This window comes from Zingiber officinale, chromosome 9B, assembly GCF_018446385.1.
Source record: "Zingiber officinale cultivar Zhangliang chromosome 9B, Zo_v1.1, whole genome shotgun sequence".
NCBI lineage: Eukaryota > Viridiplantae > Streptophyta > Magnoliopsida > Zingiberales > Zingiberaceae > Zingiber > Zingiber officinale.
In genome coordinates, this window is record NC_056003.1 from 33,162,405 (window position 1) to 33,188,081 (window position 25,677).

Consider the following 25,677-nt stretch of genomic DNA (forward strand, 5'->3'; position numbering starts at 1 on the left):
AACGCTTTTCACTAAAAGCGTTGTTAAAAAAAAATAGACAACGTTTTTTATAAAAAACATTGTCGTTTAAGTGTTGTAGAATCCCAATTTTCTTGTAGTGTACCCACCTTCTTACCCATCCTAATGGGGCCGACCAAGCTAGCTTGGAACCCAAGCTAGGGCCGGCCAAGACTAAGTGGATGAGCCAAGTTGGTGGCCGGCCAAAGCTTGGGTCCCAAGCTTAGGTGGCCGACCACTAGAATATTAAAAAAGATTTTTATTAAAATTATTTTTTATGTGGATATCATGATTTTAAAAGAGAGTTTAAAATTTAAATATTTCCTTTTATAGCTTTCTACAAAAGATTAAGAAAAGATTTGAAATCTTTCCTTATTTGTAGATTAAAAGGAGATTTTAATTTTGAGAAAACTTTCCTTTTTAACCATGATCATAATTTAAAAGAGAGTTTTAAAAATTAAATATTCTCTTTTATTAGTTTCTACAAAAGATTAAGAAAAGATTTGATATCTTTCCTTATTTGTAGATTGAAAAAAGATTTTAATTTTTAGAGATAACTTTCCTTTTTGAAAATTATCCACATGTTTAAAAGAAAGATTTTAATTTATAAAATTTCCTTTTTATAATCCACCATGAAGGGAAAAATTATTGGAGAATTTTTTTATAAATTTTCGGAAACAAATTAGGAAGTTTTAATTTTTGTTTTAACTAAAACTCTCCTTGTTTTAGGGAAATAAGTGGTTGACCATTGAAATTGAAAAAAGGAATTGATTTTAAATCAATTAAAATTTCTTTTTCATGGCAAAGGAATTAAGGAAGTTTTTATTAAAATTTCCTTATTTGCCAAGACCAAGGAATATAAAAGAGGGGGTAGAGGTGTCTTCATGGCTAACGACTCTATTCTATTCTTCCTCTCTTTTCCTCCTTGGTGGCCGGTCCTAGCTTCTCCCTCTTCTCTTCTTCTTGTGGCTGGCGGCAACCCCTCTTGGAGCTCTTGATGGTGTTCGGTTCTAGCTAGGAGAAGAAGGTGAGAAAGGAGGTTTTGTTTCTAGCATCCCTTGGAGCTTGGTGGTGGTGGTCGAACCTCATATCTCTTGGAGTTTGTGTGGTTGTCGAATCTTGCTTGGAGAAGAAGGTGGCTTAGGTGGATTCTCATCTTGGTAGATCATTGCCCACACAACGTCCGGGATAAGAAGAGGAATACGGTAGAAGATCAAGAGGTTATTTGCTTATAAAGAAAGGTATAACTAGTAATTATTTTCCGCATCATACTAGTTTTCTTTGTATAGTTATTTTTGGAAATACCAAGCACAAGAGACATATGATTCTAGAGTTTTAGGATTTGTTTCGAAGTTGTGTTTCTTTTCTTTTATTTTTCGAATTTATAATTCGATTATTCTTTTTGGTTAAACCTAGAGTTATTTAAGGAAATTAAATATTAACTTTCCTTAAAAGGCTTTGTGTAGGCGATGGTGGTTGCACCCATATCCACGAAGGTCATGTGCCTCGCCATGCAGTCCTGGAAGCCAATTTTAGAAATTAATATTTAATGGAATAAATAACATAGGTGGATTTGGATCAATAGTGTTAAGTTCCGCTTGCGATCCAAATCTAAACCATCAAGAACAGATAAGTTAAATTTGGAATCAATGATGTTAAGTTCCGTCTGCGATTCCTAATTTAACTTCTAAAGAACACATTAGGTTATTGAAGGAAAGGTTCGACACTTGTACAAAAATTTTTGTACAGTGGAACCGGTACGTTTTCCTAGGACTAACCAACAGGGTCCTTGCGTCCGCTCCTGGCTGCAGCCGCCCGCATGGACCCTGAGCTGCCGAGCGTGTGACTTCTTTGCACAGTTGGAGTCACCGCCTGTCGGTCCACCAGCAATGATGTTGATCTCGCCCCGAGCAATGTTGCTCCTGTTTTCTTCCTCTCAGGCGGAGGGTCTCATTCGCTCTTGCGAGGCTCGGTGATTGACCCTCGACTGATGATGTTGTTGTCGTTCGGGGGACTCCCTAGCCACCCTTCGCCCAGTACTCTAGTGTCGATGTCGTCGATCGGGCGAAGGCGATCGGCGGCGATAGCTTCTCGGCGCCGAGTGAGCAATCGGGCCGAGACTTCGCCAGTCACGGGTGTTGTGGGTTGCTGACTGGTGAAGCAAACAAAACATGGGAGTCCATACCTTTCCTTTTTGCTTGGGCCGATCGGCTGCCACATGTTGGACAGTGTGCGGCCTTGCCTCCTGTTGAGGGTGTGCTCCCTCAACGCGGGGTCCCCTTGGGGGTTGATGACTGGCCGACGGTCTTCGCTCGGTCGGAGCTGAAGGCTCGGGTGGTGCTTCTTTCCTCCTGTCCACCTGAGCTTCCTCCACATTGATGTACTCGTTCGCCTTCTTCAGCATGTGGTCGTAGTCGCGGGACGACTTTCGGATGAGAGAGAGGAAGAAATCCCCGTCAACTAGGCCCTGAGTGAAGGCATGCATCATTGTCTCGGATAAGACCGTGGGGATATCCATGGCCGCCTGGTTGAAACGTTGGATGTAAGCTCGGAGGCTCTCTCTCGGCCCTTGCTTCATAGAAAATAAGCTGACGCGGGTCTTCTGGTAACGTCGGCTGCTGATAAAGTGGTGGAGGAACGCCGTTTGGAAGTCCTTAAAGCTCCGTACCGATCCGTCCGGTAACCTCCTGAACCAGCATTGTGCGAAGCCGGATTGGGTGGTGAGGAAGACCCTGCATTTGACTCCGTCAGTGTATTGATGTAGAGTGGCAACATTGTCGAACTTACCGAGGTGGTCATCCGGGTCGATTGTACTGTTGTACTCTCCGATCGATAGAGGGGCGTAATGCTTTGGAAGTGGATCTTGCAGAATCGCCTCAGAGAACTGGAAATTGATCCGCTCGAGGGATGACTCGGTCTGAGGCATTTTCCCCTTCCTGGCATCCCGTACGGGCGCTTCGTCGGATGACCCCTGGTTGGCTTGAGCTAGCTCGGACGACGTCTGGAACAAGGCCCGATGGAACGAAATAGGGGTGGGCGGCGCAACTCCTGGTGTGCCGGTTTGACCTTTATTCTGTGCCCAAGTGGAGTATTGTTCCAGTCGCTCTTCTTGTGCCGCTCGGCCACCCGATGCCGAGGTCGCCTACTGCGCCAGCCGCTCAGCCAATGCTTTCTGCTGCTGCTCCACGATTTTCGCTGCTCTCACCTCGATAAGAGCATCGAGCTCCTTTTGAGAAAGCATCACGATGTGCAGTCGTCCAACTCCTTCCATCTTCTCCGCTCGGATTCAGGTGCTTTCCCACAGACGACGCCAAATTGATCCTGTCCGAGAGTCCAGTAGACGGACGCTGGAGACGTGGCGTTCTCTGCTGACTCCGTGTAGACTCTGGGCTGACGTGGACTCCGGTGAACCTGCAGCAAAACCGAGCCGGGAAGGGGATCCCGGCGACGGCCCTCCGACGCTTAAGTCAGACGAGAAGAAATTGAAGCAGAGTAACGAGGCAAAGAGCTACATTAGATGAGAATGCATACCTCCTTCGAAGGTTGGGGGTCCTTATATAGAGCTCCCAAGGGGCTCGTGCACGCTTTCCGAGGTGTGCACGCTCCTTAAAGCATACCTAGAAATGGTCGTGTCAGAAAAGCGCGCCTGACGTCATACCTCAACTGTCCGAGCATATCCCTGACGTGACAGTGGAAGTTTCCTCCGTACGATTCTCTGTCTGGTTCGGCCGCCGACCATGCCGTCTGTCGGTGGTGCTTGTCTAGAGGAAGATATAGCCAGATGTTATTTTTATCGGTATCGGGTCGAGCGGAAGGGACGCTCGGCCCGTCGGTCACCCGTTCGTTCGATGGACATCACGGCTGAGCCGAGCGGGTTGTCCGCTCGACCGAGGGCGACTAGCGCGATCTTCTGAACAAAAGGAGTCCTACTTAGCTTGTGAGCGTCGGAAGCTTGGCATAACGACCGAGCTGTTAAAGCGCCGGCTCGGGCGCTTCCGAGTCGATCGATCAGGTAGGTTGACTTTGACTACGACCGCCACAGGGTCGTTGACCATCATCCGGGCGGGCCCCCTTTCTTACCACCGGATCAATAGTTATTGACTCGAGTTGAATCATGGGACATACAATATATAACATCGAAGATATCTGAACGAGCTTCAATTTTATATATTGTGTGCCTCGTGGTTTAACCTAAATCAAAAGTTATTATCTCTCAAATTTATAAATAATAGATGTATCAACTATGATTTCGTAACTATCACAATGTATATACATACTGAGAAAATTTAGAGAGATTATAACTTTTGATTCAGATTAAAGCACGGGACTTACAATATATTAAATCAAGATCTCTGAACGAGTTTCTATTTGATATATTGTGTATCTCATGATTCAACCTGAATTAACAATTATGGTCTTTTAAAATTGAATTTGTAGTTGTAACAGCTACGATTTCGTACTTGATACAACATATATGTTGGATGAATTTTGAAAGGTGATAAACTTTTGACTCAAGTTAAATAACAAGATGAATAATATATCAAATCAAAGATCTCTGAATAAACTTTGATTTGATATATTATGATTCTGTGATTAAACTTAATCAAAAGTTATAACCTTTTAAAATTAAATTTGTAGTAGTAGCAACTATAGTTTTATAATTACTACAACTGAGTTGTTAGTTGTTACACAATTATAGTAGCTATAATTTTGTAGTTGCTATAATGTTAACTGCTATAACGTGTATATTGATAAATTTTGAAAAGTCGTACATTTTAACTCGAGTTGAACCACAAGACACACAACATATCAAATTAAAAATCTCTGAACAAATTTTGATTTAATATATTATACGTCTCGGGGCGTAATACGAAACAGCTACTATTTAATAACTCCTGCAACTAAAATATTATATAATTGTATAAAGTATGATTTTATAACGGATTAAATTTAAACAAGAGTGCATTTCTTAAAAACGTGCAGTGTCTCAAAGAGAATTTATGTTATTTTACAGAGAAATGGAGTGTCATTTTCATAAAAAATTAAAATAGACCGTCCCTTTATAAAAAAATATTCTTATAATATAGACCCGTTCCATTAGCAACCCCTAGTGACAGGAGAGAAATGAAAAAAGAGTAATCATATAAAGATACAATGACGTGATAATCTCAGTGCCAATGGTTGTTCAAAGAAAACAGGCTCAAACAACATTTTCCCTAACATAAAGATGAAATCTGAATGGGCATATTCTATCAAGTCAGTTATAGATCTTCACAAGTCAAAATGAAAAATCAAACTGGTTAATCCATGGAAGCGGCCAATCTTCAGAAACATGAGAAGAGTTTCCGCTAGCTTTTCGTCAATGTGCTGGATCATCATCACAAAATGGAGCAACCTCGCTGTTGTTTTTTCTTCTTAGATTTCTTGGGGGGTTGAAGTACTACCTTGATAGCTTGATCGAATACCGCCTTGATGTTCTAGATCACAGAATTTACACAATGCAGAAGGGTCCAATCAAAAATGGAAATATATAATCAATAACAAAAGAAGAGAAGTAAACTTGGGCGAAACAAGTACTTGCTGAGTCTTGGAGCTGCACTCGACGTATGCAGCGGCACTGATTTGCTTTTGCAGTTCTTCACCCTAAAGCATTAGGAGAGTCATTCCAAGTATGGAAAAGCAAGAGATACAAGAACATTTAATTAAGCAAGGACATAGGCCACAAGAGACTTTTACCTGGCTAGTACTTATGGGTGAAGCACCTGGATGATCTATAAAGAATTGTTTATCGTCACGAAGATCTGCAAACAAGCCCATCTCAGCTTCTATATATAAAAAGACTAGATACAGGAATCTTTACTAGAGGAACTGATGATGCTGAAAATGTTAACCAAGCAAGTACAAGAAAGGCTAAAAATCTCAAATTTCATTTGAGATAGTCCAACAGTCCTGCTTGGACTGTTGTAGATATCTCACGGTCGTAAATTGGAACAAAACTTAGGTATAGCCTGTGCTCTCTGAATGTGATTTAGATCCACCTGTTGTTCAATTTTAGGTACTCCAGTCCTTTAACAGTAGGTGCATGTGTTTTTTATACTAGATTCCTTAAATTAGGTGCAGCCGTGCTTCTTCAATATAGGGAATCTAATATTAAAGTACGAGCATGATGCACCAAGTATAATAAACCAGGAAGGGATTACGGAGTAGAGAGTGCTAGGGAAGACGGGAACACACAGGTGACTGTCTGAAATAAGCATAAAAGTGGGTACTGGGAGACAATACGAAGATCAAAACAGCTACACTAGGAAAGTTTAACATTGTTGGGCCAGAACATCAAGAACGCAAATAGCACATAAAGGTGGGAGATATAAATCTAGAGAAAGAGAAGCCCTAAAAGAGAATAAAATCCCAGCTGAACATATAACATCTCATGTTTGAGTTAAAAATAACAAAAAAAAAAAAATCAACCTAGTTGATGACCAAAAATATGAACACAAACCAGTAATCAAATTCGGCGCTTCTATGCTTAGGAAACAGCTATTTCTCTTTCAAACTGAGTCAGCATTAAAAATTAGGTGTTTCTAATATTATTGTTTTATGCGAATTATTGATCCTTGCACAAGTGGCACACCAAATGTTTCCAACTTAAAGCAATTTCAAAGGGAAAGTCAAATGATAGAAGTACAACATTTTATTTAAGATACTAGCTGCCTAGATATGTTGTTTAATGAGATCTTTGCAATGTTCAAAATGAAACAGTAACTCTCAGATGATTTTACCAAATGAAATGACATGAATAGACTCCAAGAAAGATAATACAAATGACACTGGAAACACCATGATCAACATTCATTAAACAATCAATAGTGACGAGTTTATACCTGACTATTGATTGAGATAATGAGTGGTACTCAAACACATATCCTTTGAAAAATATAAAAAATAAATCAATTCATCTCGAACAAAAAGGAGAAGCCATTTGTTTTGTTCTAAAGAAACTGGAAGCAGCATACCATGATAAATTGTGAGATTATATGATACAAGTTTTGCAATAATCTTGGAGCCATTGAAAGTAAATCAACATGCATCAAGCAAAATGTTAAATTACACTTAAGTAACTACGAAAGCAACTTAAAGTAACTCGGAATGCATAATTTAAATTACATCTGATGAATCATTTCATCAGGGAGAAACCTATGTTTGATTGATACAGTTCTAATGTTTAAGGACAGTATAGGTAAGTTTGCATGGTGTACACCTACTAAAGTCTATCTAACAAGACATCTTCAACTTCCATTTGATTCATCATCCTCTACGCACATGATAGAGGGAAAAGTACTCAAGATCCTTAGCTAGATTAATCAACTCAAGACAGTGATCTGTAAGGCAACTCGTGAACTAATCTTGAATCATAGATGAATTCACACAACTGGAAGGAGGATTTCAAGTTTCAAGTCATTAAACAATGAAGAATACCGGCAAACAATGCAGAATTATATAGAAAAACTGACCAAAGTTTAAATATAAACAAAATATCTTGAAACTAATCATTACCAAGCTTTGAACCCACGAGAATTATAGGCACTCCAGGTGCATAGTGGCTCAGCTCGGGAATCCACTGAAAAAATCAAATTGAACAAAGGGAGTAGAAAATCAGAATTAGCTAACCTTTAAAAAAAGTAAGGAAAAAAATTCTATGCTAAAAAGAAGAAATCAATTCATGACCTTCTTTGCAACATTTTCATAACTAGCTTTACTAATTAGAGAAAAGGCAAGCAAAAAAACGTCAGCTCCTCGGTAGCTCAAAGGTCTCAACCTATTGTAGTCTTCCTGTCCTGTTCAATTAAAGTGTCTTGTTATACCACAATAGCCACTTTGACATGAGAAAAAAGGATGAACATACAAAAGAAATCAAAAAGTAATAGTGTACCTGCAGTGTCCCATAAACCTAAGTTAACTGTGTTTCCGTCCACCACTACGTTAGCACTGAAATTGTCAAAAACTGTCGGAACATAATCCTGTCCATTGAATGAAATGAATAAGTTCATTAAAAGTAGTTCAAGGATCTTATACTGCCACAGAGTCCTCTACGCAATTCAAACCATTTTATTTAAACTTCTGCTATATTTACATCTTCCGTTCTAAATAATTCAAACCATCAACTATAGAAGTTATTAGTCGTTTTTGAACATCTGGATACCATCTAAACCAATTTCTCTCATTTTAACATTCATTAGAACTACACCTAATTGCTCTTGGATGACAGTTGATCAAACTATTAATATTTTCATTCCAAAAAAAAATCATAATCAGTAATTAGTATTGACCAATCTTCATTTATTGTAGACTCACAGCATTATCCGTTTGTTGTTACTCAAATGTAATCACGCTAAGAAAGGAAGTGAGGCCCTTAAGGACAAAAAGAATTTAAACTCCGGAATTTTTTATATCATATATCGGATTAATCTAGAAGATATCCGTGTGTCCCCGTTCAGGTGTCTAATCTTCAGCATATCTACCCAAATAAAAAAAAGGAAAATGGTGACGATTTACCCTGCTTGCCTAATAAATCCTAATTGACCAAACCATGCTCAGAAAATTTCTTCTCCTGGTCAGCAACAAAGAAATTGAAAAGGCAAATGTGTGCGATCTCAAGATAGTCAATGCAAATATAGAGCCTAGCGATTAGGAATTTTTCTCGAGAACTATCAACATAATGTTAATACGAGGAAAGCGACAAAGGAATTATTTTTCATGGAGATTCATCAATCGCACAATGGTTCCACGCGGTCATGCCCCGATCTTATGCCTTAACAAACATAATCAAAGCATCACATAACCCAAAAGATAGAGACATTTGAGACTCACCGTGGGAAACGTATTGCTTGTGTAGGAAATTAGCATGCAAGTTTTTCCGACGGCACCGTCCCCGACCGTGACGCACTTAATAAACCTCGATGCACTCATCTCCTCCGCCGAATCTCCTCCAACCACAGCACCACACACAAAACCGAAGAAATCAAAAACAAAAAAAACAAGGAAGGAAAAAACCGTTTTCTCCCTCCTCTCCAAGACCTCAGACTCGGCCGACTTCAGCTACGCATCCGCATGCGCCAAATCCAATGGCTCCGCCCATGACGACCAGAAGGAGTGATGGACGCAGATCTGCTAAGAGGGATGTCTTTTCCTTAGCGTGCTTCTCGTTGAGACTGATGGAAGAGGAATCGAGGTAGACCTTCTGCTCTAGGTTTCGCCAGAAGAGAGATAAAAGAGAGGAGGGCCGCGAAACGTGCGCTTGAATAGGTCGCCTTTCGATGACCAACATATATATAGATATACACAAACAAAAATTCTCATAGCAGATATTTAATTTATTTTATTTTAATAAAATTAATTAGATGGAAATTATTTTTAAAAAAACAACACAAAGAATAATACATATTCTTTTTTTTTTTTTTTTTTTTTATTTAGCATCTGATGACTCCTTTTTTTTAAGGAAAAAAATATATATATAATGGAAAAGTTATGGTTTGGCACATTTCGAGCGACAGCTGTCATAAGTAATTTATTTCATATTTTTTCTTCCATAAATTATTATTGTTATTAATAATACTCCATTATCATAATTTATTTTTCAATTTTTTACCTAAAGCAGTAGTCAGATTTTCTTATTTATCAAAAAAAAAACGTACCCTAATTTTAAAACTAATAAAAAAGAATATTAAAAATAATATCATTCCCTTCCTACCCCTCCCGTTAACCGCCTAAATCTCCTCCATCTGGACATCGTTTTCTAATACATCTGAGCTTAAATATAAACTTAATAAAATAGTTCGGATTCATGCGAGATTCATTCCCCTCTTTCTTAAATCGTAGAAATCCATGGTCATCGTCCCCCTTCGAAACCTTACCTTCGTGTGTCTCGGCGTCCAGGGTTTCCGACGAAATCCACACAGTGTGTCCCTCTAAGGCGACGTCAAGACTTTCCGACAAAATCCACACATCTAAGGCGACGAACGTTAAGAGTCTCCGAAGAAATCCACACAAAGGTTTGTCCATTCAAGTGTTTAGGGTTTTGTTCGCCTAAATACTCTCCTTTCAGAATGAAGCAAGAAGGTGCGACAACAAAGGCAAGTATCATGAACTTGTTCAACCCATAGGATATATCCAGAAAGCGTCTGATATGGAATCATCACGTTGGGTTTGATATGGGATAATATCAGAGCTAACGTGGGCCTGATATTTCACCATATCAGGTTAAACATGGGTCTGATATTTTACCACATCAGGTCCAACGTGAGACTGATATTTTACCATATCAGGCTCAACTTAGGCTTGATATTTTACCATATCAGGCCTATGTTGACCCTGATATCATCTCATATCAGGCCCAACGTGGGCCTGATATTTTACCATATCAGGCCCTCCAGAACGATGTGAAGCTCGATTTGGAAAACATTCCACCAGCTTTAATTTGTTGTTAAAAAATTAAATTTGTAAAAATTATAGGTTGTAGTTAATTTTAGTCAGAAACTACATTGGAACAGTGTGTTAGGTCACTTTAACAGTTTTTTTCGACCATCCACAATCAAAGGAAGACATCATGGAGCTGTTATTTACATGATCGACACATAGCGATGATCAAACAGTCTCCCTTTTGTCTTTTCTTGGACATACAAGAAATCCATCATATATGTGGTATACTGATCAATATATTTGAAAATTGGGATTTAACATCTCAAACCTTTAGATTCTACAACTCCCAGTTTTTAATTTTAAGCACCAAATAGATTTGGAAATTTAATGTCTTATCTTTTGCATTTTGGTATGCAAAAAAATATCTTACAATATAACTATTAATTTACGATTTTCAAGTGTACCTGTTGCATTTACACGAAGAGATGTATCTTTATTGCTTGGTATTGCAGACCGAGGTGCTTCGGTTCCTTTGAATTCAAATCAAGCATTGGGTGACCTCTTTGTTACTCACTTCTCAAATAACAAACCCATAACCTGATCAAGAATTGAGGAGTTGATGAAATTTTATTCCAATAACATTGAAGCACATGCTGATGTTTTATTATTTTGCAAATTCTACATTTTGTATATATTTGTTTGTGTCTTATTTGAAGGCGCTAGAATTCCGTTTTGTGTAAATCCCTTGTATAAAAATTTGTATAAGCACAGAACTTTTCCTAGCAACTCACATACTCGATCAGACATATGTTTGATCAATTAAGCAAGTTCTTGATTGATCAAAGTACACCTTGATCAAACCACAAGATCGTTGGCCTCTTGTGTTGGTATTCAAAATCGATATCCAAAATCGACACGAAGAAAACAAAACCAATTACGCAGCGGAATTAAAGAACTAGTTGTACCTTTCTTCGTAGCTAAAGACCTCTTGATCTTCTGCCGTATTCCTCTCCTCTTCCTGGACGTCGTGTGGGTGACGATCTACCAAGACAATACCACCCTTCTTCTCTTCTCTTCCAAACCGCCGGTCACAAAAGAGTCACTAGGATGAGGCACCTTCTAATCTTCTTCCTTCTCTTCTTTTTCCTCTTCTTTCTCTTCTTCCTTTTCTTGTTCTTCTCCCCTTTCTTCAAGCCGCCGCCCACAAGTGGATGGGAAGGGGCACCGACCACCAAGGGAGAAGGGGGGACGTCGACCACCAAGGAGGAGGGGACAAGGGCACCGGCCCTAAGCAAGGAGGAGGAGAGGGAAAGGGGGGGAGTAGAATAGGTTTGTGCCGCTGGCCCTAGGAGGAGGAGATAGGGCGGCAACCACAAGAAGAGAAGGGATTGTGGATAATAAGAAAGTTAGGTTTTAGGGACCACATCCTACTCCTTTTTATAGACTTGTCGTCAGTTACAAGGAAAGAAAAATTAACAAAATTTTATTTAGAATAAATCTAAACAAACTTTGTTAAACCAAACCAAGTTAAGTTAAACCAAACCAAGTTAAGTTAAACTAAACCAAGTTAAGTTAAACCAAACCAAGCTAAGTTAGACCAAACCAAGTTAAATTAAACCAAACCAAGTTAAGTTAAATCAAACCAAGTTAAGTTAACCAAACCAAGTTAAGTTAAACCAAACCCGGTTATGGATGGGTGGATGCGAGGCTTTATAGAGGCTACAATAGGGATCGAGAGGAGGAATTGGTTTTGGCCTCCTGATGGACTTGAGCTTCCTGTGTTCGACCCGAACACCCAACTCAAGTTCATCAATAATAACTCATACCACTAAAGGGTCATTATTGAACTACCACACCAATCCCATATTACAATATGGGCTCCTACTTATCATGAGTGCGTTAATCTCCCTGTGTTTAAGATATAGTACACGGTTTCTTTTTATAATCAACAATACACCATATAAATGGTACTATCTCCCAACTTATCGAGCCTATTGATTTAACGAATAAATCTCACCCATTGATAAGTTAAAGAAATAAATACTAAGTATATGTGTTTGTTATTATATCAGGATTAAGAGTACACACATCCATAAAAATAGAGGTTCTGTTCTTTTATGTAGTCAGTATAAATCGAACAACCTCAAATGGTCCTGCTCAATACACACATAGTGTACTAGTGTAATTTTATAGTGAAGACAAACTAATACCAAATTACACTACAACCGTTCCAATGGTTTGTCCCTATCCATCTTGGTTGTGAGCTACTATTTATAATTTATAAGGAACCGATAACATGATCTTCTGTGCGGCACCACACACCATATTATTTACAATATAAATTACATGGACAACTACATTGACATATATAAATATAAAATGTAGACATTTGACCAAAGTGATTCTCATTTCAAAATATCTCAAAAACATATGTTCATACAAAAGATAGGCTTATAGTATACATCCCAACATTATTTTCTTCTAGTACATATAAACTTCTTTTAGGTCTTATAGATATAGTAGATGATTTTGAGAATCTTGGTAGATTCAATTGGGTTGAAGTCATCCATCAATTTATGGCTCCACAATTAGCTACGATTGAGAATTTATTTTCATCAACTCGGGCATATGACCCCAAGACCACCACACTCCCTTACGTAAAGGGATTTGCTGGTCTTTTGCCTGTGAGCATATTTTTATGTTAAATTTGATAATATTTTATGGACATTTATGATTATATAATACTTATTATGATAAAGCAAGCATGATTTTTGGAGCATGTTCCAATCAAAAAATCATACAATATTAAAGGAGCACGAATAAACAAGTGGAGGAATATTCCTTCACATATTAGTAAGGTGAGGACCTTGTTAGACCGAGTATCACCTGAAGAGGTAAATATTGAAGAATCTCACCTATTCAAAGTAAATATACAATTTATTATATTTGTTTTTATAATTGTATAGGTTATGATTAAATTAATCCCTACCCAATTTGAAAAAAATATTGGTTGAGAACCTTGATTTGGCTGATGATATTCCATGTCCAATGGAGACACCACACTTAGATGACACTGAAGCTGGATGGCAAGGTAATAAGGAATGTCGTAAATGCATCATTCAAGCAAATCGAATCAAGGAGTTAACATTAGAGAACATGTATCTAGATGAAAGTATGAAAGAATTAATTGGAATAATAGAAAATAAAGGTATGCAAGGTCAATCAAGTGAGCGTGTAGTTGATCCAGAAGACCAAGTTGCTTTTGGAACAAGGAGTAGGAGAGTATGTGACCGCAGTTGGTATGATTATAGGGATACTCCAAGTGATAGTCCAGTGTGGCAAAAACTTTTATCCAAGAGGAAGTGGAGCAAAATATAAATATGCAAGCCTATCGAGAACATCATAGCAGTAGAAGAGACTGAAAAAATTATAAAAGAAGGTGAAGCTAAAGATGTTATGGACAAGGGCTAAGGGAAACTTAATGTGGATGATATGGAAGAAGAAACAGAGATTATCACAATGTCGAAAGGTAATTCTGAAGAAAAGGTGAAAAAAGATGCACTTAGAATTGCACAACTCAACAAAATGAGAAAACGAGTCATTGTTGTAAGTGTGTATATACATATTAATTAGTTTTAGATGTTAGACTTAAATTATTAATTAAATGTGTTTAATGTTTATGCTCGTAGTATGTGAAGAAGCAATTTAGAATTCGAAGAATAAAAAACAAGACAAAGATGTGACCTACCTGTTAAAACAATTGGAAAACCTAAAGTATAATAATGTAAATTCTGAAATACATAGTCTATTTAATTCAGTGAAAAGTTATGAAAATTATCTGGTTCCTATTGGCGCAGCGGGGGCCGGCAAGAGGGGGTGAATTACCTGTAAAATTAAAGATACCCTCCTCAAGACTTTCAACTCAAAATAAATAGAAATAATAATAAAGTAATAAGACAAAAAGAATCAGAGAAGACCAGAAGTTGACTTGGTTACAACCAAGATGGTTGTTAATCCAAGACGATGAAAAACGCACTAACGATCTCCTTCTCTGAAGGCGGAGAAGCCTTTTACACACTAAAAGCTCAGAACTATTGCTAGAAATGAATACAGAGTTGATTGCTTCAATTGATGAAAAGATCTGGACTAAGGTTTTTTTATAGCCTTGGTCGGGGCACCCTGAAGGGTTTCAGGCGCCCTGGGGGGATAAAATTTTATCCCCCAACGTTCAGATCGAGTTTTGACTCGATCCGATCAAAATCAAACTCTGGGCACCCCGGGCTGTTCCGGGCGCCCGGACATGAAAGTCAACTCAGGTTTGACTTTTGGTCTTGGCCTTCTGCTCCGTTTCAGCTCTCCTCGGTCCGGGTCTTTTCCGCTCCGGCTCCATTTTCTTGGGTGATCTCTGCTATCCGGAATAGGGCTCACCCGAACCCATCTTCCAGTCTTTTCCTCGAGCAGGCTTCCATCCCGGCTTCTCGTCCCTCGAATGCCACACACGTTTTCTCGTCCACCGGAGTACTCTTCCGCAGCTCTCTCGTCCTTCGGACGCACCAAGCCTGTCGACTCCCTTCCCGTGTTGTCCTTCTCGCTAGCTGCGTCTTCCGCTCCACTTCCTCCGCTCCTAAGTTCCTTCACACTTAGACACAGGGATCAAACAACAAGCAGGACCTAACCTAACTTGGTTGATCATATCAAAATAACCACGGGGTTCAACAATCTCCCCTTTTTTGATGTGCATCAACCCAAGTTCAAGTTAGGGTATACAAATAAATAGTAATTTGAAAGAAATTACTAACTAACAGTTTAAGCATAAAAATTGCAAAAAGAAATTTGCAATACCAAAAAAAATTTAATTTGTCAATTTTCCTAACTCCCCCTTAACTTGTATACCTACCTCTCCCCCTTTGATCACAGCAAAAAGAATGGGGTAAAAAAGTATAAGGTAAGGGTTTTTTGAAAAATTTCAAGTAAAGTGTAAAACTTAAAAAAAAATCAGTTATTTGAAATTTTTTCAGAGATGATTTTGAAATATAGATATGTTTAAGAAAATTTAAAAAAAAAATCTGAGTACAAAATCAGTTATTTTCAAAAAGATTTCTAGGAATTTCCTTAAGATTTTGCAAAAATTCTAAGTTAATCCAACATTTTAAGTAAAAAAATTCTAACTTTTAGAGGACTTTTTAACTTAGGCAAAAAATAGTTTTAAAGATTTTCCAAAAAATTTTAAGTTAAAAAATTTTCGCAGGAGAATTTCTCTAAGTATAGATTTTTTTTAAAAAAAAATTAACTTAAACAAAAATATTTTCTCAAAAAATATTTTTGAAAAAAAATGTTTGAAGAACATTTACAAGCATTAATTTAATTCTAATTTTAATGCTTTTCAAGAAAGTTAATTAAACATTTCAATTCTATATTTGACTTCTAGGCAGTGGCGAGGCACTAGGCCTTCTTGGTTATTGGAGCAACAATCACTTTCTAGTCAAAGTCTCATAAGGAAATTCACTGTTTAATTTTCTCATTGAAAGCCTTTAACTTTTTAAATTTAATCTAACAATGGTTTTGGAACCCAGTAAATGTTCCTTCCTACTGGATTAATCAGAAACTTAGGGGGTATATAATTTCTTGGAATTTTCCTAAGTTGTCCCTGATGTTTTTTAAAATATCAATTTAATTTTCCAAAAGTTCTTAGTTTTTATTTTGAAAATTTATTTAAGCATGCATGATTATTTTTCAACTTCTCAATTTCAATTTTTAATCTTTCATTTTCTAATTTTAAATTATCATACATTTCTAGTGGGCATGCTTTTGTTAAGTTCAATTTCAATTCAACATTTTATTTTTCTAATTTTGCTAGATCTTTCGTAAACACTTTGATAAATTTAAAGGATTGAGTAGGGGTGAGATCATATACCTTACTTACCTCTCTTGGTGATACTCCCCCTTCGTCGTAGCTTTCTTCTTCTTCTGAGGATCCTCCCCTTCATCTATGCTCATCTCTAAGTCAGAGTCATCTTCAAAGAGATGGTTGGCCATCAGTGCTACTCCTGAGAAGGCTTCGACTTCTTATTCGGATGATGAAGAATCATCCCAAGTAGCCTTCAAACTTTTGCGTTTAGTGGATATCGGTCTCTGAGACTTGTCCTTTTTCTTTAATTTGGGGCAGTCATCCTTAATGTGCCCTTCCTCGTTGCAATTGTAGCATCGAACTATCTTTTTATAGCATTGATACTTTTTTGACTGCGATCTAAATTTGTTAGTTTTAATAAATTTATTTAATTTTCTTACCAGAAGAGTCGCTTCAGTTTCATCGATCGATGCTTCAAAATCGGGATCGTCCTTTTAGGCTTGTAGGGCAATATTGAGGTTCGTTTTCTCCGTTTGTTTAGGCTCTGCGATTCGAGACTCGTGAAGCTCAAATGTAGAGAATAAATTTTCTAAACTACTTGCCTCAAGGTCCTTAGAGATGTAGTAAGCATCTACTAAGGACGCCCACTCTGGAGTTCTTGGGAAGGCGTTGAGCGCATATCGGATAGAGTCTTGGTTCGTTACCGGTTCTCCGAGGTTGGTCAGTTGAGTTATTAACTCCTTAATTCTTGTCTGGAGTTGCGCTTCCTTCTCGTCGTTGTTCATCCGGAGGTTCGTTAACTGGGTCCGAAGGATGTCGCACCTCGCTAGCTTTGCTTCTAAGGTGCCTTCGTGGAGCTCCAGAAATTTGTCCCAAAGGTCTTTGGCGGAGTCGTAGCTTCCGATCCGACTTACCTCCTGGGGCGGTAGAACGCTGAGCAGGTGAAATTCTGCTTTTCCGTTGGCCACGAAATCGGCCTGCTCATTCTTCATCCAATTGTATTCTTCTTTGTCTTTTGGCGCTATATATCCATATTTCATTATTAAAAGGATATCAAATTTGGTCTTAAAAAATACCTCCATTTTTCGCTTCCAAGTAGCGAAGTCTTCTTCGAATTTCGAGGGATGAATGTTCGCGTCGGCCATTGTCCTGATCTTTGTGCTTCAGTCGACGATTAGTCCTTCTGAGGCTGTCGGGCTCTGATACCACTTGTTGGCGCAGCGGGGGACGGCAAGAGGTGGGTGAATTGCCTGTAAAATTAAAGATACCCTCCTCAAGACTTGCAACTCAAAATAAATAGCAATAATAATAAAGTAATAAGACAAAAAGAATCAAAGAAGACCAGAAGTTGACGTGGTTACAATCAAGATGGTTGTTAATCCAAGACAATGAAAAGCGCACTAACGATCTCCTTCTCTGAAGGCGGAGAAGCCTTTTACACATTAAAAGCTAAGAACTATTGCTAGAAATAAATACAGAATTGATTGCTTCAATTGATGAAAAGATCTGGACCAAGGCTTTATTTATAGCCTTGGTCGGGGAGCCCTGAAGGGTTTCGAGCGCCCTGAGGAGATAAAATTTTATCCCCCAACATTCAGATCGAGTTTTGACTCGATCTGGTCAAAATCCAACTCCGAGCGCCCCGGGCTGTTCCGGGCTCCCAGAGGTCCGGGCGCCCAGACATGAAAGTCAAATCAAGTTTGACTTTTGGTCTGGGCCTTCTGCTCTGTTTCAGCTTGCCTCGGTCCGGGTCTTTTCCGCTCTGGCTTTATTTGCTTGGGTGATCTCTACTATCCGGAATAAGGCTCACCCGAACCCATCTTCCGATCTTTTCCTCGAGCAGGCTTCCATCCCAACTCCTCGTCCCTCGAACGCCACGCACGTTTTCTCGTCCACCGGAGTACTCTTCCGCAGCTCTCTCGTCCTTCAGACGCACCGAGTCTGTCAGCTCCCTTCCCATGCGGTCCTTCTCGCTAGTTGCGTCTTCCGCTCGACTTCCTGCGCTCCTAAGTTCCTACACACTTAGACACATGGATCAAATAACAAGCAGGACCTAACCTAATTTGGTTGATCACATCAAAACAACCACGGGGTTCAACAGTTCCTTCCTTAATTTATTATAGTAATTGATTTACTTTGCAGGTGTACAACTAATTTTGTTTGGGAGGAACCACCCTTTGGGTTAACTGTGGCTTCCTTCTTATCTAGTGTGAATGGAGAGGTGTTTACAAAAGGGGAGTTAATTGACACCTATTGTAAAATTTTATTTAGGGGGCATCCTTATTTGGTAGGTCATATAACAAGTCTAAATATTGTTCCACCTTCTTCACTGTAAGGAATTTAAATGATTTGATAATATAAAATATCTTACAATATTTTATTATTTTCTTAAGTAAATATGCCTTTTCATATTTATAGTTGCCAAAAAAAGTTCGCAATGAAGTTTGGCATGCAACAACAAGTGATACAGACAGATATTGAAAGTGAAGGGGTTAGGTATAATTTTATACCTTTGTCCACTAATAGTGCACACTTTCACTTGATGGCGGTGGGCACTAAAGCAAGGACTTTCGATCATTATAATTCTCTTGCAAGTAGCTCTAAATCGAAATATGAGTTTGAATCAGCAATGAGTATCCAATATTCATGTGTATGTTAGTATTGCAGTATAAATTAAAAAATTATAGTTGATGTTTATTTGATAAATTATTTGTTCATTCTTACAAGTGTCGGAGATAAAATAATATACTCATGAGCAACTTGCTACTATTCATCCCTATTTAGAAAATCATCATCCATTGGACAAATGAGTCTGTCTCACAATAGAATGTCTACAACAAGAAGCCAGATAAGTAAATAAGAAATATTATGAATATAACAATTGTATATTAAATATCAAAGATTAAATTGATGATGTTATTTACAATGTTGATTGTGGCTTCTTTGTGATGCAATATATTCGATGTCTGTTATATGATTTAGAGATGAACTTCAAACAAGGAGACATGAAAAAATTTAGAATTGATGTAGCAACATCAATCTTGAGGGACAAGTCCAGCATAAAATTAGATTAATTATCCAGTGTTATAAGAAAAATTATTTAGGGAGTGTAAAGCTATAACTTTCTAAAGTGGTGTTACTTTGATCATCTTTATATATATTGTATGTAGTACATCCAGTATTGTAATGTAAATCTACATTTTTAGATAGTATTGTTACTTGATCATGTTTGTATGTATTACATCCATTGTTGTATGAAAAAAAGTTTGGTAGGGAATGTAAAGCTACAATTGTCTAGATATTTCAAAGTGGGTGCTTGTAAATTGGGTTTCATCTGAATGGTATGACTAAATTACGATAAGTTTCAGCTAGAACGTGTCAGACCCATGGTGGGCCTGATATGGGAAAATATCAGGCTCGCTGTTATTCCGGATGTTATAATTGTATGGTTCAATAATTTCCTGAATAACAAATAGGATTGTAAATTGGGGTTCAACTCTAAGTTACGACTTAATTAATGGGGTTTTGTTGTGCTTGTAAGGTAAAAATCGAAAGTGTGCACTGTTCATTGAATTCCAGCAAGAGCACTGTTCCATTCCAAATTACATGATACAATAACTTTATTGGCAGTGGTTAGAACCTATATTTGACACCATAATTACCTTCTCCTCGCTCAACTCTTCCCATTTCTCAATATTTTAGTGAAATCTGACTACTCTGTTGGCGCAGGAAGCATCCGACGATCGAACCTAAGTTTTGATAATGACAAAGGGATTCAAAGTTAAGATTCTTTGTTGTCCAATGTGTGTGAATAAGTTTGCAAGAAAGTTCTAACTGCGGTTAGGCAGGTGAAAAACCCTAGGGGGTGATAACCCTAGGTTCTAGGGGGTGGAACCCTAGGTGGAGGAAAACCCTAAGGGGTGGCAACCTTAGGTTCTAGGGGGTCGTAACCCTAGGTGGAGGAAATCCTAAGGGAGGTAACCTTAGGTCCTAGGGGGAGGTAACCCTAGGTGGCAGAAAAACCCTAGGGAGTGGTAACCTTAGGTCCTAGGGGGTGGTAACCCTAGGTAGAAAGTCCATTCGGTCTGGAGGACCGGACTGGTATCAGGTATGCTCTCCTGAGTAGAGTAGATGAGGACGCATTCCCCGCAGAGGGAACAGTAGGTGTCGGTTCGACCTAGGGTTTATGGTCAGAAATTCGAAATCAGAACCGGACAGTCCGGAGACTGTCAAAATATTTCTCTTGCTATATTTATTATGTGTTAACTTTGTTTTGCAGGATATATTATTGTCTTGTGGACTAACCTATCTTGTAGGCTATATTTATTATGTGTTAACTTTATGCCTTGGATGAACAGTACACGAGGCGCCCTTATGGAGCTTGGAGGCGCCTTGGGTGCAATGGCTGGAGTGTGCGCGCTGCGGAGCTGGAGGCGCCCTCATGGAGGCTTGAGGCACCTCAGACAACCTTGAAGACGCCCTCAAGGAGCATGGAGGCACCTTCAAGTGGATGAGCGACGACGGGGTCTGGGCTTATCCGCGTAGCTGACTCGGTTGTGATGGAGGCGCCCTCAAGGGGCTTTAATGCACCTTCAATAGTTCTTTTATGGAGGCCTCGACCAGCACTTGTATTCAACACATTCTGAGCCATCCTTTAGCTGTGCACTGCTAACGAGACGATACGGCTGAGCTACAACAAGTCCCCGACGATCCAAAGCTACGAATCTTCAATTTTTGTTGTCGGTATAGATTTTTCAATATTGTTAAATTGTAATAATCTTGTAACCTTTTGTGCTATAATAGTTGTTTTCCAAAGTAAACGCTCAAGGAGCGTGGGCCTTGGAGTAGGAGTCGCCCAAGGCTCCGAACCAAGTAAAAATACTTAGGTCTTTCTGTGTGTTTGCTTTATTTATTTCCGCTGCATTACTCGAACGTTTTCGATTACGATAAGTGAAAGCCACGAGCGCCATTTACTCCCCCTCTAGCGCGTCTCAATCCAACATACTCTAGGTCCATCAGTGGGTTTTTGTTAAAACCCACTAACGGGCCTAGAGAGGTCAGATTACACCCAAATCAATTCCTGTGGATTTCTCATGCATCAAGGACTTCAAAGGTGTCGTCTATTGTTGATTTAGATCTCTCCAGAGGCAATCGAATCTTATGATATATTTCACCCAGAACATGGGCCTGATATGAAAAAATATCAAGCCCACGTTGAGCCTGATATAGGAAAATATTAGGCCCACGGTGGACCTAATATGGGAAAATATCAAGCCCATGATTATTCCTGATGTGAGAATTGTATGGTTGAATAATTTTTGAATAATAAATAGGGTTGTAAATTGAGTTTCTACTCTAAGTTACAACTTAAATTAATAGGGTTTTGTTGTGCTTGTAAGGTAAAACTCGAAAGTATGCAATGTTCATTAAATTCCAGCAAGTGCCATGTTCTATGCTAAATGGCACAACACAATAACTTCATTGGCAATGGTTAGAACCTAGGTTTGACAACATATCTACCTTCTCCTTGCTCAACCCTTCCTATTGCTCGATATTTTGGTGAAATTTGACTACTCTAGGTCCATTATTGGGTTTTGGTCAAAACCCACTAACAGACCTAGAGAGGTCAGATTGCATCCAAATTAATTCCTGTGGCTTTCTTATACATCAAGGACTCCAACGGTGTTGTTTATTATTGATTTAGATCTCTTCGAAGGTGATTGAATCTTATGATACATTTCACCCAGAACGTGGGATTGATAAGGGAAAATATCAGACCCACATTGTGTAGGACCCTTGTTGCTCATTGAGAGTTATAAACCATATTTAAATATCAAAATAATTTCAAAATCAGTTTTAAAAAAAACCTCCATGTATTTTTTCCATAACACAAATTCTCCCTCGAACTTCGGCAGGCAGATGCTCGGTTCAGCTATCGTTTCGGTGCTTCAGTCGACGGTTAGTCCATTTGAGTCATTCTAGCTCTGATACCAACAAGACCTAACCTGACTTGGTTGATCACATCAAAACTGTTGGTGCGGGAAGCATCCGATGATCAAACCTTAGTTTTGATAATAGCAAAAGGGATTCAAAGTTAAGGTTAATTGTTATCTAACGAGCTTAAACAAACTTACAGGAAAGTCCTAACTGTGGTTATGTAGGTGAAAAACCCTAAGAGACGGTAACCTTAGGTCCTAGGGGGCGGTAACCCTAGGTGGAGGAGAAATACTAAAGGGGGGGGGGGGGTAACCTTAGGTCCTAGGGGAAAGTAACCTTAGGTGGAGAAAAACCATAGGGGGTGGTAACCCTAGGTGAAAAGTCTAGTCGATCTGGAGGACCGGACTGGCATCGGGTATGCTCTCCTGAGTGGAGTAGGTGAGGGTGCGCTCCCCGGAAGAGGGAACAGTGGGCGTCAGTTCGACCTAGGGTTTTCGGTCAAAAATCCGAAGTTAGAACCGGATAGTCCGTGACTGTCAAACTTTCACATTATTATATTTATTGTGTGTGCTAATCTTGTTTTACAGGATATGTAGTTGGGATGTGGACTAACATATTTTGCAGGGATAAAGAAGCAAGATCAGCCTCGGATGAACAGTACCCGAGGCGCCCTCATGGAGCTTGAGGCGCCTCGGGTGCAAGGCAGATGCAGCGCACGTAGCAGGGCTGGAGGCACCTTGGACGGATCAGGAGGCGCCTCAGACAGGCTTGGAGGCGCCTCAAAGGGTGATGGAGGCGCCTTCAACCAGATAAGTTGTGACCAGTTCTGTTCTGATCCGCGCGGCTGACTCGACAAGTTGGAGGCACCTCGGACAGGCTTGGAGGCGCCCTCAACAGCCTATTTATTACTTCTTTGACCAGCAGCTCATTTAATCAAGGCTAAAGTGTTTTTTCTCCTGTGTGCTGCTAACGAAAGGTTCCGGCCAAGCTACGACAAGTCCCGACAACCCGGCGCTCTGACTTCTGTAATTTAGTTGTTGGTATTGCTTTAAATTCCTATTGTATTCATTTCATACTTGTACTGAATTTTGCGATATTATAGTTGTTGCCCACCGAAAGTGATTAAAGATCGCGGGCCTTGGAGTAGGAGTCGCCCAAGGCTCCGAACCAAATAAATCTTGGTGTTCTGTTGTGTTTTTAATTATTTCGCTGCTTTTCTCGTCGATTTACAATTACGAAATGCGTGAAAGCCACGAGTGATATTCACGCCCCCTCCTCTAGCACTGTCTCGATCCAACAATTGGTATCAGAGCGGGGTAGCTTCGATTTGGTGCAACCACTAATCAAGCATTCTTGTCATGGTGATTTCATATTTTTTTTGGAGTCGATCGGAATCGATATTCTTGCCGTCTTCCGATCTTATTTCTTTCATAATCAGATTTGTCTCAAAGTTGGTGCAATACCACTCGAGATCTTAATTTATTTTTACTTTTATACTGCACTGCTAATCCAGGATCAAGTCCTGGGACAATCTTTTCGTTTATTTTTCGTGCGCAAGTTTTTCAAATGGCCCAACAAGAAGACTACAGCACAGTCCATCCCCCACTCTTCTCCGGCGAAGACTTCGGCTACTGGAAAGGCCGAATGGAGTCATACCTACAAACCCAGTTCAAAGTCTGGATGATCACCAAGACAGGCCTCGAACTCCCACTTGACGGCACGGGCAAATTAGTATCATACGTGAACTATAACGCATCCTTAATAAAAAAAAGTAGAAGAGAACGCAAAGGCAACCTGCGTACTCCAGTCTGGTCTGACAAAGGAGAAACTTAACAGAGTAGGACCCTTCTCAAGTGCAAAGGAGCTGTGGGAAAAGTTAATCAAACTACACGAGGGTACATCAGAAATCAAGGTAAGTAAGCGAGATTTACTTTTCAATAAATTATATAATATCAAAATGTAGGAAGGAGAGACAACAAGCCAGCTCCATGCCCGGATACAGGATCTACTCAACGGTCTACATGCAATCAGACAAAAAGTAGAGAACTGGGACATCTTGAGGTATGCCTTGAACGCTTTTCCGAGGAACACCTTGTGGGCATCCATGGTAGATGCTTACAAGGTTTCCAAGGATCTCTCTTCCATTAAGTTAGATGAATTATTTGCAGAATTTGGATTACATTAACAGGTAAACTCACAACCGGTCGAGAAAGGTGTTGCTTTGGTTGCAGGTACAAGCAGAACCAAGAAAGCAAAAACAAAGCGCAGAATCGAACCAGAATCGGAAGAAGATCCAGACTCTGACAATGATGATGAACTCACAACAGAACTCGTCAACCTGGTGAAGAAACTCTACAGAAAGAAGAGGGGCTTCAACAAAAAGGATGTTAAAAAGGTAATTCAGTCGAAGGAGTCTCAACCAAAGGGAAAGTTTGAGGTGACGTGCTACGGATGCAATCAGAAGGGGCACATCAAGGCAAACTGCCCAAATCAGAAAGATGCGAAGAAGCCAAGAAGGAAGAAAGCTCTGAAGGCAACCTGGGATGAGTCATCCTCAGAAGAGTCCGACGACGAAGAACTCAAACAGACGAGTTTTCTCGCGATGACGGCCCGGGACTGCATCAACGAATCCGGAAGCGAGGACGAATCGGAAGCTGAGTCCGAGAGAAGCCACGGATCTGCATTCGTTTCTGAAGGAACAATCCCCTCTGTAAGTAAGGGTGTAAATGAGCCAAGCCGCTCGTGAGCTATTCAAAGCTCGATTCGATAAAAGCTCGTTTGAGCTCGTTTAATAAGGCTCGTTAAGATAAACAAATCAAGCTCAAGCTTCATAATATTCGGTTTATTAGCTCGTGAGCATATTCGTTAAGCTCATAAATCAACTTTTAAATAAAAATAATAATAGTTTTGATAGTAAATTTATAGATTTTACACTCTACTTATGAAAAACATAGACAAATATATTAAATTTATTTATTAGAATAACATTATAAATTTTAACAAGAATATTAGTATTTTTTAAAATATATAATTTAGTTTTTAATGAATATTTAAATTTATAATTTTTATTTATAATGCACGTTTAGGCTCGATAAAAGCTCGAATAAGTTCGTGAGCCATGAATATATTCGTTAAATAAAGCTCGAGCTCAGCTCGATTATAAACGAGCCAAACTCAAACATCCAAGAGTTCGGCTCGGCTCGGCTCAATTACACCCCTATCTGTAAGTACAAATCGTCTATATAATTTAATTAATTATTTAATGCATAAGTTAGCAAAATCCAATGTTCGGATCAAGTCGCTTCTAAAGGAGGTAATATCCCTTAAAGAAGTGACTACAACTGAATCCTTGACTGACCCTGTTCAGACTGGAACCTCAACTCAAGTCCAAAAACTTGAGGAATAGAATTCCAGTCTGAAAAGTCAAGTCAAGGATTTGAATACTACATTAGAACGGTTTACACTGGGTTCCAAGAATT

At 39.2% G+C, this 25,677-nt stretch overlaps 1 protein-coding gene across 1 annotated transcript; it reads right to left on the bottom strand.

Moving 5' to 3' along the window:
* Positions 1 to 5,122: 5,122 nt before the first annotated feature.
* Positions 5,123 to 9,311, bottom strand: LOC122025079 (rac-like GTP-binding protein 5). The gene is made up of 7 exons (XM_042583837.1): positions 8,866 to 9,311; positions 7,928 to 8,015; positions 7,723 to 7,832; positions 7,552 to 7,615; positions 5,734 to 5,798; positions 5,575 to 5,640; positions 5,123 to 5,474 (listed from the first exon to the last, which is right to left on the bottom strand). The coding sequence occupies exons 1-7, from the start codon at positions 8,962 to 8,964 to the stop codon at positions 5,376 to 5,378; spliced, it is 591 nt and encodes a 196-aa protein (XP_042439771.1). The 5' UTR covers positions 8,965 to 9,311; the 3' UTR covers positions 5,123 to 5,375.
* Positions 9,312 to 25,677: the final 16,366 nt, after the last annotated feature.

Coding starts and splice junctions, on each gene's coding strand:
- LOC122025079 (XM_042583837.1), bottom strand. CDS start 8,964: ATGAGTGCATCGAGGTTTATTAAGTGCGTCACGGTCGGGGACGGTGCC. Junction 7,616..7,722: donor ATGAAAATGTTGCAAAGAAG/GTCATGAATTGA, acceptor TGATTTTTTCAG/TGGATTCCCGAGCTGAGCCA. Junction 5,641..5,733: donor CACCCATAAGTACTAGCCAG/GTAAAAGTCTCT, acceptor CTAATGCTTTAG/GGTGAAGAACTGCAAAAGCA.